Raw genomic sequence first — 12780 nt, forward strand, 5'->3', positions numbered from 1 at the left:
TACAAATCACATCTCCCCATGTGGTGACCGTTGACGTGAGTAATATGACTGACGATGACAGCAGCGCGGCAATACTGGTGACGACACACGTGAGTACAATCTTTTCAGTAAGTAATGCTATATTAGTGTATTTTGTCATTTACTGTCCGTTTTACGTTGCAACGTCAATACAGTTTACACCAACCTATTAAACGATTACATTTACGACTTATTAGGTTGTAATTTTCACGTCAAGGTGTAGAAAATGTAGTCCTGTCATTACACCGGCGCCGCTTAATGCTGACGAGGAAGCTAACATCGGTGCTACCTATGCCGTGATAGTAAATTTGCCTGACTTTTGGCAACACAGCCATGCCGTCTTTTCAACACATCAAAGCCCATTTCCGATTGCGAGGAATAACACAGGACGTGATAAAGTATTTCTACGTAGTGCCTTCGTGGACCTTCACTTTCTCTTATACTGCAGGAACGGCATGACGCAAAATTTTATTGGTTGTCAAACCGTGACTTTTACATACCGGCCTATGCCTAGTCGGAATGTTACGTTACTTACAGTATATCACTATAAAGCAGTAAAACACAATGTAGCCCAGTCGCCTTAAAAATGTAGAAAATGATAATCATGAAAAATGGTTTACTTAAATATTATAAAATATGAATGAAAGCTAATTATATTACACTTTCATTTAATGCATTTTTTTCAATAAACTGAAGTGAGGTGTAGTTTATAGAATTAATGTTATAGCAGAGAAATCCAAACAATGAGCTGTTCTTTAAACTACATTGAGACATTTTTACAAATTGCAGGTCTGAAATTACGTAAATCCCACCATATTTCCAAATCTATCTCAAGCAACAGAATTAAATAACGTCTTCTTTATTTTCAAGAACACCATCAGAAGGTGATGAATGTTGCTGCTGAAAGACCACACGTGTGTAGGATGTACTGTAAGGTAAACACTATATTCAATTTACAGGAAGCCTTAATATGTGGACAGCCACATTCGGAAAGACAAAAAACAAAACAATGGATACCACACATGGAGAATGAATAAAAAATAGTAACCTGCTGGAAAACATCTGCTCCTTCGTCATAGTCCACTACAGTGAAGAAGAGCTTGTTTGAGAAAGCAGAGGAGTAGCGCCAGGAGTTTGCCAGGACTTGGTATTCCTCATTTGCTTGCCTAAGATGCCAAGGAGAAAGACATAATATTATTTCATTCAATAAGTTTCTGTTATCCTGTTCAGGGTTAGGGTTGAGCTGCCCAGCAGAGTTTTGGGCAAGAGGTGGGGTAGATCCTGGCCTGTTTGCCAGTCAATCACAGGGCACATATAGACTAACAACTATTGACATGTTGCTTACATGCCAGTGTTTCCCACAGGACTGCAATTTATTTGTGGCTGTGGTGGGTTATACATCAGACATCAATGGTTGTGGATTAAGTTATTTTAAGGGGGAAGCAAATTTACACAGTAATCCACGCTGTACACTGACCACTTTACATTGTATGAACGTGTCATTTCTTTAGTGCTGTCCCATGAAAAGATATAATAAAACATTTGCAGAAATGTGAGGGGTGTACTCAGTTTTCTGATGTAATGTATTGAAGCATATTGTCCCTGTCCTTATTTCACTTTGTTTCATGTCCCATGCTTCTTCTGATGACACAAAATTTGCTTGAAGTTGCCTGGGCTGTTTTGAAGTGTCTTCAGTTTTTAGAAACATATAAGATGAAACTCACATTTAGCTGTCAGGATTACACCAGTCCTCATATAAATACTTTTCATGAAGTAATAGTAATAAGAATACCATCATATCAACAATTTCCAAAAAAATCATGTCAAATCCGACCATTGTCCACTTGTACTTACAGTCATGGCCAATATTGCCAACCCTGTGCTTCTGTCAGCTAATGCACCACTTCTCCTAGAAAATTGTAGCAATTCATGTGTTTATTTCTATTTTGTGCATTGGAACAAACACACAAAAAGCAAAGCTGGGTCTCTGTCAGAGGTTATCGGTCTTACAGCAGGACAGTGATCCAAAGTACTTCAAAAAGCACCTAGAAATGGCTTATGACAAAGCACTGGAGATGGACCACCAGCCATGAGTTTGTCTTGTAGATTATTATTTTATTAACCACAAACCTTGTGATTTCCTTTATTTGTAAACACAAAACACTGCTGTGCACTTTTTTTTTTTTGTCAAATCAGGTCTGCAATGTAATCTGGTGAGAACTACTTTGTGTGCAGTTAAAACAACAAGTTTGTATTGTTTCCAGAGTGTTGTTCAATATTTTGCAACTAAATAAGATTGGATCATTGAACGTTTATGCTGTCAGTTATAAAAAAACAAAAAACAAAAACAAAACGGTATCAGTATCGGCAGGTCATCAGTGTTCGTCTAAAGACTTGTAATCGGTACACCCCTACTTTAAATGAAGTGAAAATTTATGCAAACACTTATTATATACGTTATATGTTTTTAATTGACACCAGTTTGTAAAATACAACTTTCTCTTTTTTTCAAATTCTTGTCAAATAAGGTAATTACATGACCATAATTTAATTTATAAAACACAAAAACATCCAAGGGGGTTAATAATTTTGAACGGCTCTGTGTAACTCCTTTACCTACTATGTATGTATGACATGAAACTGTGGTTTATGTCAACATCTGTGGGGAAAAAAGGAAGAAAAAATAATGTCAGGTCTATGTGAGTGTGCATGTGAGAACGACCTTATGCAACCTGCTCTGGCAATTGCAGACTTCATTATGATCCTGCGACCCAGGTTAATTTGATTTTGACAGCGTAGCAATGAAGAACCCAAACATATTTGCTTTGTGTCACTCATGTAAAAATAATGAGACTCCTCCTTTAGTCTTCATGAAACATATTTCACAATAGGAATAAAAATAGCAAAGCCACGGAACAAGTTGGAGGGGCTATAGTGTGCTGACATGAATGATGAATAAGTGAACAGAGGATGCTTAAACTGGCCAGATCAGTATGGAGAAGGTCAATGGTGATTTCATTCAAAAAGGGCATTTGAACAACGTTAAATAATCAACAAATTCCACTTTTATTAGTTAAATTAGATCAATTTCTGTTGTCAGTGATGAGCACGGCAGCATGACAGACAAGGCCTGAAGCCTGCACTTGTAGATCAGATGTTTTTCTTTCAAAGGACGCTCAATGTGACAAACACACAGACAGACAGCTTGAAGAGACAATTGGTAAAATAAGATTTGGTGACCTCTAACAAGTAAACATGTTCTCTCTCTTAATGTAATTCTTTGCTCTTGCTACCTTTAGCTCACATTGCGAACTTCCAATTCTGCATCGTCTGTGGTGTGGTGGATTCTTAAATGACCAACGAGGTTTGTTGACTTACCACAACTTATTTTGGCCTTACATAAAGCGACAGTGTGAATATTTAAAGGGTGAATGAAAATACATTTCTGGGGATCATAATAGATGAAAACATAAACTGGAAATCTCATATTAAAAATATACAACATAAGGTGGCAAGAAATACCTCGATATTGAATAAAGCAACATTTTTCCTTGATCAACAATCACTCCATACTCTTTACTGTTCTTTGGTATTATCATACCTAAGTTATTGTGTGGAGAGGTTATTAACTATAAAAGTAATCTTAATTTGATAAACGTACCGAAACCCCCCCCCAAAAAAACAGTTAGGATAATCCATAACAAGAGATACAAACGCAGGTCTTCCCAATCTCCTGACTGCGTGGCCAACATGATAACCACATGGCCACCGAGCAGACCTATACTAATTATGTGATTATTATGTATTAGAATTGAAGAAAAACCCTGACAATTATATCACTACACTGTTACATTTCGTTATCATTTTCCTTTGTATCATTTTCCCACCTATCAACTGGTAAAGTCTACATAGGAATACAGGAGGTGAATAAATGTATTGCAATTGATGTGAAATGGGGTAGAATTAAAATAAGCTTTGCTTCTACCTACTCCTATTGGACATGTGGAACTGCAAATTGAACTATGTGATGTATTCCATTGTAACTTGTATGCATGTTCAAATAAAAGTTCAAATAAAATTAAACCACTACCATTACCATAGCAGCAAATCATACAAATATTGAGCTACATCAGATTCTTAAGTGACTTATTTGATGAGTGTAATTGGCCAACACAGACAAAAAATTCCTGCCACAATACAGTCATCCCTCGCCACATCACATCAAATTTCGTGTTTTCGCTCAATCATGTTTTTTTTTTTTTTTTCAAAAATATAATAATAAACCATGCTGTTTTGTGGTTAAATGCGGTCTCTTATTAGTAAAAAAAAAAAAAAAGCTGATTGTGACTGATTTTTCAAGGCACACAGAATATTGTATCTATGGCTATATAAACATGGAAACTACCAAAACAAAGATTGGACTCTCGTCTTTCATCAGAAACAAAAACTTTGCTTCTACCTTTTTCCGTTCTTTAGTAATCACCAGTAGAACATAGGTAAGTTTCAGGGAAATATCAGTTCCCAACAAGAAAAAGGAGAGAACAGCTTTTTGTGAAAAGATAAATTTCAAGCACAATTTCCTCTTTTACATTTTTTTTGCTTTTGAGCTCAAACATCTAAACAACTGCATCACAACATAGACAACACAAAAAAGGGTTGTTTTACATCAAAATAACAATCTTCTGCTTGGCGACAGCTGTCCCTACTAGCCATTTTTGGTTTCCTCACGTTCAATGACGGAAAAAGCAGCCACATATCAGTCGCTGACGCTGGCAACTTTAAGATAGGTTGGATTACAAGGTCTACAGCAGCCATCACCAAATAGCAGACCTCGGTCCAGATACGGATCGAGTGATGACCCTTTACGGACAAATGACCAATTAAAGTAAATGGGAATTATAATATAATAATATTAACATATAATCATGCTAGTGAACGAATCCCAGTAGCAGATTTAGGGTGTAATGAATAAAGTTCTTAGGCTTACGTGAATGCAAACACGGTGACCTCCCTCAAAATGAGCCAATTAAATTGTTTATTTACTTAACAAGAAGTGAACAAGAGAACCATGGCTTGCTTTAAAGTAAGAAAAGTTTATAAAGAAAAGTGAACATTTAAAAGTGAATGGATGGACCAATATATGTTCATTCTTCCAGACTCCAGTGCCAAACTGCTCTGTCTCGTATGCTCTGAAACCGTAGTGCTGGTCAAAAGCAGCAATGTGACGCACCATTACGAAACAAAACACAGATCGCGCGGATAATAATGTAGCTTATAGCCCAGTATGAAACATGTACGAGAGTCATAACACATTCATTTGCAGCACAGCAACATGCAAATGCGTGTTCACTAAGGATTGTGTGGATATTGGGACAAAACAAAAACCCTTCACTGATGGGAGAGTTGTGAAGTGCTTCTGCTGAAGAGACCTTACTCAAAGGCAAATAAAAAGAGGAATTGTGTGACAAAATCAAGCAAATCCCACAACGACAACAATAAGACAATCTGAAACTTTAACAGAGGATGTAATGTTGCGGCTTTTATTTTGAAGTGACCCTTATTCAGATATTTGTTATGATTATTTTATTTATTGTGTTGTTTGTACAGTTAAACATTTTATTATTTATGTGACATTTGGTCTTGTTTTATTTTAAACACAATGTAGGTGCCATGTTAATTGTGTTGTATTGAAACAATAGGGAGATGTGCAGGGTTTCATTACATTTGATATTCATATGAGCTAGTCTGCCTTGGATGTGAAAAAATTTGCATAAATGGACCATGCTCAATTTTAATTGATGACTATAGTGTGCATTAAGCACATAATGTGCAGTTCCAATAATGCCTTGCACACTGCCACTTCCATATTACTGTATTATCATTCATAGTAGCGATGCCACAGTTCACAATCTTCTGGCTGCCCTGTTCTCGTGAGATTTTCTCCAAACAAGAAATTTCGTCCTATTTAAATCTGGTGAGATCTCGTGACACCACTAGTTACCACCAATGGACAAATACTCAAATTCAGATGCAAATTAGGGATTTCAGTGGGCCTTTTTTACAAACTGTGTGGGATTTTGGACAGACATGTTGTTATATTATTTTTGAATTGATTGATTTTACTGTGTGTTAAAAGCAAAACAAAAATAAAAAACACATACAGTGATATGAAAACGTGTTTGCCCCCTTCCTGATTTCTTGTTTTATTTGCATGTTTGTATCAATGAATTGTTCCAGATCTAACAAATTTAAATATTAGTCAATGACAACACAACTGAACACAAAACTTTTTATTATTAAGGGAGGAAAAAAAAAATCCAAACCTTCATGGCCATGTGTGAAAAAGTGATTTACACCCCCGAGTTCAATTTCTCGAGCCACACCCAGGGCTGATTGCTGCCAAAGCTGTTGTCAATGAATAAATCACTTAAATAGGACCTGCCTGACAAAGTGAAGTCAACCAAAAATCCTGGACATCATGCAAAGATCTAAAGAAATTCAGTAACCAATGAGAAAGAAAGGAACTGAGATCAGTCTGGAAAATGTTATAAAGACATCTTGATAATCCCCAAGACCTTTGGGAAAATACTCTGTGGCCTGACAAGACAAAAGTTTAACTTATTGGAAGGTGTATGTCCCATTGCATCTGTCGTAAAACTAATGCCACATTTAAGAAAAAGAACATCATACCAAGAGTACAATATGGTGGTGGTAGTGTGATGGTCTGGGGCTGTTTTGCTGCTTCAGGACCTGGAAGACTTGCTGTGATAAATGGAACCATAAATTCTGCTGTCGACCAAAAAAAACTGAAGGAGAATGTCCGGCCATCTGTTTGTGACCTCAAGCTGAAACCAACTTGGGTTCTGCAGCAGGACTATGATCTAAAACACACCAGCAAGTACACCTCTGAATGGCTGAAGGAAAACCAAATGAAGACTTTGGAGTGGTCAGGTCTTTGACCTGACCTGAATCCTATTGAAATGTTGTGGCATGACCTTAAAAAGGCGGTTCATGCTGGAAAACCCTCCAATGTGGCTGAATTACAACAATTATGCAAAGAAGAGTGAGCCAAAATTCTTCGACAGAAAACAAAAAGAAAACAAACTTAAAGTATCGCTCGGATACAGCCAGCGGCAACACAACATTTTGGCATAACTACTATTTTTGGAATGACATGACCATATTGGGGCGGCCGTGGCTCAGGAGCTAGAGCAGATCGTCCAGAAACCCAAAGGTTAGCGTCGCTCATTCCACCTAGTCACTGTCCTTGTGTCTCGGAGGCAAGACACTTCACCCACGCTGCTCCTACAGCCAAAACCAGCTCCAAATTTGAATGCTCCGCGTACCAATGGACCAAGCTGGCAAGGCCGGGAGGGGGGCCATGTTGAATGGCCAGCACATGGTTTCCTTACATTCTGCCCAGGCTTGTGCCCTGTCCCGGGGCGCTACCATTGTCTCTCAAGACAGAAGGATGCCTCCTACTATTTTGATGGAAAAATATACAGAACAAAGGCCAAACGCTTCTTGTAAAGGTGTTTCTTCACAGCAGTCTTCAGCTAAATGAATGTGAGGCGGTGGTCCATTTGTCCCTTGTCTGACTTGCTTCATTCATTGTAGCCTTAAACCTTCGTCTTTTGGAAAAGAAATCAAACTTACAATATCACGCGGACACTGAACAGGCAGTGGCAACAACGTTTTAGCACGACTTCTATTTTGATGAAAAATATACCCAACGAAGTTGACAAGCTGCCTCTTGAAGGGTTTGTTTGCTAGATGTTAGCTGAGCTGCGCCTCTGCCAACATCACTTGGGAAATGCCCCTTTTCTAAAATGCCGCCCGCCACCTACAAAAATGTAATTTTTACAAATTTAATGTTCGCTTTTTTAAAAAAACGAACAACGTACAACATCATTACAAACAATATAGAACATATTTAAGCAAAGTATATAGAACATATTTAAGTAATATTACAAAATCGGTGCCTATAAAAGTACCGAATTTGGTACACACGGTTATTTTGAGGTTGGTTATATTGGCAGACTACAGTACAATGAAGGGATTGTCCACTGGTTCATACATTTTTTTACAAAACCATTTTCTACAGACAACAGGACACCAAGTATAAATATTATTGCTCATGCCAATTCATGTGTTTTTTACACCATCTCAGATAGGTTGCCACTAAATGAATGTACCTAATCAAACCAACAATTGTGCCTGGTTATGTGTACCTTTTGTTAGTTACTTAAAAACCTGGACGGCTCCCAAGATATAATCACCTTTTTCTACCCTTGAGGCCTACAAATGACAAAACATTTCCATGCTAATCTGATTGTAACTTTTTCATTAATCCTTCAAACAGATAAACACCAGTGAAGACATTACACATTTGGTGGAGTTAATGAACCTCCCCTAACATTGTGTTATGCTTCAGCAAGAAATGTTGAGTCCCTCAGGGTTGACTGACTCAAGGCACCACAAAAGGAAGATGAATGAACAGTTGTCATTGTCAGGAGCCACAAAAAGTGGTCTGCCCTTGTTGAACTTATCTTGAGTTTTGTGAGTGACTGTGTACAGTACTTACCGACAAACAGAACACTGCCTTTGAGGCTGCAAGGCCGTAAACATGACAATGACAGAGTAATTCCTGGGTGGCGCTTTGACAAAGCGACGGAACTTGTCTCCGTTCATCCGCACAACAGAACGGCGAGACGACCATTCCATCATCTGGTCAACCTTCTCAGACAGGAGGTTCTGGAAACAAAGAACAAGAAAACACAAAGTAATTATGACTTTCAGACACAAATAGAAGATTGTTTGGAGGAAAGACAACTACCTTTATACTAACTTAAAATCGTTTTGTTTTTTTTAAATAATAATAAAAGACATTGTGTTGCATACAAAAAACAAGTACAGCGAAACCTTGGTTTTTGTACACACCGATTTTCGTAGGATTGACTGTCCTTTTCTTTTTTTTTATTTAGTAAAATAAAAAGTGCAAGTGACAGAACTTTGATAAAGAAAGTGATAAACCCTGATAAATTCAAGAAAAAAACTCATGGCAAAGTACAAACAGCGTTTGTTTTCTGCATATAAATATATTATCTACAATCTATATAAATCTCTAAGTAAGTTATTATCATGTATACTATTGAAATAAGACAAAATGTCATACACCCTATTTGTTGTTGAAAATCATCATACATCAGCGAAGAACCATGCCGCAAACGAGTTTTATCACAGAGCGTAATCCCTTCCTGCTCTCGAACATAAACTAATCACAAATACATCGCAATATCTTTAAAAAAACAAAGCACAGCAGCCTTGGTTGCATTTTATGAGAAAATATGCCTAAAATTGCACAAAACCTCAAAGGATCAAACTACAAATAGGCGTGATGTCACACAATATTTTGTATTAAGCCTTCGTCATGTATTACATATAATTTTAAAGAATGTTTTGTTTTAATATGGTGAGTAAAATCTTTTTATACTACTATATGACCGGTAAGGCCAAAGCAAAGCAAAAATAGCTATAACATCAAGCAACTCATCCGCCCAGTGTGTTAAATACCTTACGTCACACCTTCAAGTGACTCCCACACATTAGTGTTACGACTCCCTACTCACACTGGCTAGCACGTACAAACATGCTCAATATGTAAGCACTCCAAACAGCCAGGGACCATTAAAAACATTTATGTTTCACCTCACTGAGCACAGAGGGCACAAAAATGAATCATATCTAGGGTGAGTTTACGCACATGAGCGAGTGATTATGATACACAAACTGGCTGTAGACATTGTGCTTTAGCCAAACAGGCTGCAGACATTGTGCTTTAGCCATCATATTTTATGCAACTCCATCCCTCTTAAATACACAAAGTCTCAAGGAAGTCTCAAGTCTTTGATCTAAAGTTTCAAGTAAAGACATGCAAGTCCAAGTCAAAACAATACTTGTCCAGTATGTCCAGACTTGTCCAGACCAGTGTGACAAGACTTAGTCACACAAAAAGACAGAAAAATCTCGTATTTTCATCAGACTCAAGTCTGAGTCAACTCCCGATTCATTGATGTCAAAGTCCAATTTAGGTTACAAGTCTTTGATGATATTGTCAAGTCGAGTACAAAGTCATCAAAATTGTGACTTGAGTCTGACTGAAGTCCAAGTTGAGCGATTGGAGTCTACAACTTAGTAAGACATTATGTGCACAATTATTAGGCAATTTGCATTATTGATTATTAGTTTTATTATTTAACAGTAACAGTGCTCTTGGTCAATCCAAAATGTTAATAAACCTCAAACTTTAATATTTTCGGAAGTGAAAGTGAGGTTTTGGCTTTTGTTGAGAACATCTGTGTTCACAATTATTAGGCAACTATTAGTGTGCAGAATTATTAGGCAATGAAAAACAAAAATATTCCCATCTCATTACTTTTTCATTTTTTAACGTCAGAATGATAAATAACACAAACTTTACAAATAAATATTTCTGACATTTTCAAAAATAAATCAGTGACCAATATAGCCACCCTTCTTTTCCATAACACAGAAAAGCCGTCCATCCAAGGACTCAGTTTCTGTCAGTTTCTTGGTCATTTGACCATCAACTTTTTGTGTAGCAGCAACCAAATCCTCCCAGACATTGTTCGGAGAGTTGTACCTTTTTTCTTCACTGTAAATCTTACATTAAAGGGCCCACAAGTACTCAATAGGGTGTAGGTCAGGTGAGCAAGGAGCTCATGTCATTACTTTTTAAGACCTTTCCTAGCTAGCCACACAGTGGAGCACTAGGATGCATGAGATGGACCATTGTCCTGCATAAAAAAGCATAGTTTTCTTGAAAGATGCCTACTTTTTCCTGTACCACTGTGTGAAAAAAGTGCCAGTAGGTTCGGGAATTGAGTTTGAGTCAATCTTCAACCTGAAAAGGCCCAACAAGCTCATCACGTCCACATTGCTGGCGTTTGAGTTCAAGTGGAGCTCTCTGCCCATTGGTGATGCAGCCACGGGCCCATCCCTCTCATTCATCAAGAGTTACTCTCATCTCATCAGTCCATAAAACTTTTTAAAAATCTGTCTTCAGGTATTTCTTGGCCAAGTCATAGCCTTTCTACTTGTGTGTCTTGTTCAGTGGTGGTCTGGTTTCAGCCTTTCTTACCTTGGCCATGTCTCTAAACACTGAACGCCATGTACCGTACTTCTGGACACTCCAGGTAGATGTCACTTCTGGAATATGACAGCACTAGAGGATAATGGTTTCCTGGGAGCTTCACGTTTGATTTTACTCAAATATTTGGCAATTAATTTGCATGATTTTCTCTACACTTGCGACCCTTTCGTCCACTTCAACACAACATTTAATGGTTCTGTGGTCAAGTCCTAATATCTTGGCAATTTCGTCAATTTCAAGACTATTGCATCTCTGTGAAAGATGTTTTACAGTTCTTGATTTTCAGAGTCTGTTAAATCTCTTTTCTGGCACATTTTGCCAGAGGGAAAGAAGCTGCCTAATAATTGTGCACACCTAATAAAGGGTGTTGATCTCCTAAGGCCACACCCTCCCTCACATGCACATCAACTGGTATGTTTCAACTCAATAGGCATTCAAGTTTATTCAGCTTGGGGTTGGAAAATATGCATAAAAATGAGAATATGGTCAAAATACTGACTTGCCTAATAACTGTGTACACAGTAGCACTCAAAAGGTATTCATGCCACATGTATAATCAGTTTTGAGAGGTGCTTTAAAATACCTTTTAACAATATGTGACAAGAAAGTTGTAGCTTTATCTATCAATCCACAGTACAGTGGGGCAAAAAAGTACATGGCAGCCACCGATTGTGCAAGTTTTCCCACTTAAAAAGATGAGAGGTCTGTAATTTTCATCATATGTACTCAACTGTGAGCGACAGAATGAAAAAAAAAAGATTTTCCATTACAATGTAGTGTGTTACTAATAGTAACCTTTGTTACTGTGGTCCAAGCTCTCTTCAGGTCATTGACCAGTTCACCCCGTGTAATTCTGGGCGGATTCTTCACCGTTCTCAAGATTTGTCATTTGCCCCTCACGAGGTGAGATCTGGCATGGAGCTCCAGGTCGAGGGAGATTGTCAGTGATCTTGTATTTCGTCCATTTTCTAATAATTGCTCCAGCAGTTGATTTCTTCTTGCCAAGCTGCTTGCCTATTGTAGATTGACTCATCCCAGCCTTCTGCAGTTCTACAATGTTGTCCCTGGTGTCCTTGACCATGGTGGAGGATGGCGTCTGACTGTTAGAAGGTGTTTACAGTAGTCTTTTGTACAGATAACGATTAATTCAGGTAACGAGAGGAGAATAGGAGAGTAGTAACAGGTCTGTGTGAGAATTCTTGCTGGTTTGTAGGTGCCAAATACTTATTTTAGTCCAGATTTCTTTTTGAACTTCTTATTGTAACAGCGCCATTAGTGTTTCAACCCCTCACCCACTTTTCTCTGGTACATTGAAAGTGGTGCCTAACTGAATGGGCACAGTATTGATTTCGGCCATCAGTCACGAGTTTGTTCTGTGCACCACCCACATGAAAAGCCAACAGCATTTGTTCAATCCACCATCCTTTGCTCACAGCACTCTAAACATGCTTCTATTGTAACAGAATGGATCTCAGCTTTGGCCATTGGGCTCCAATTCTCCCACTGAAAAGAGGGATTACCGAAAATTGGCTCAGAATAACAGCGGACAAATCACAAATTTCTCCCTTTCTGACTAACACAGACACACA

General features: G+C 37.9%; 1 protein-coding gene across 1 annotated transcript in view; it reads right to left on the reverse strand.

Moving 5' to 3' along the window:
• Window positions 1-12780, reverse strand: part of tusc3 (tumor suppressor candidate 3) — an 81042-nt gene that overhangs the window by 34082 nt on the left and 34180 nt on the right. Inside the window, exons 2-3 of the mRNA XM_054779352.1 lie at window positions 8603-8772; window positions 1067-1184 (exon numbers count right to left, since the gene is read on the reverse strand). Of these exons, the coding sequence (XP_054635327.1) occupies window positions 1067-1184; window positions 8603-8772 (288 nt within the window). The remainder of the gene's footprint in view (window positions 1-1066; window positions 1185-8602; window positions 8773-12780) is intronic.

This window comes from Dunckerocampus dactyliophorus, chromosome 6, assembly GCF_027744805.1.
Source record: "Dunckerocampus dactyliophorus isolate RoL2022-P2 chromosome 6, RoL_Ddac_1.1, whole genome shotgun sequence".
In the NCBI taxonomy this organism is placed as follows: Eukaryota; Metazoa; Chordata; class Actinopteri; order Syngnathiformes; family Syngnathidae; genus Dunckerocampus; species Dunckerocampus dactyliophorus.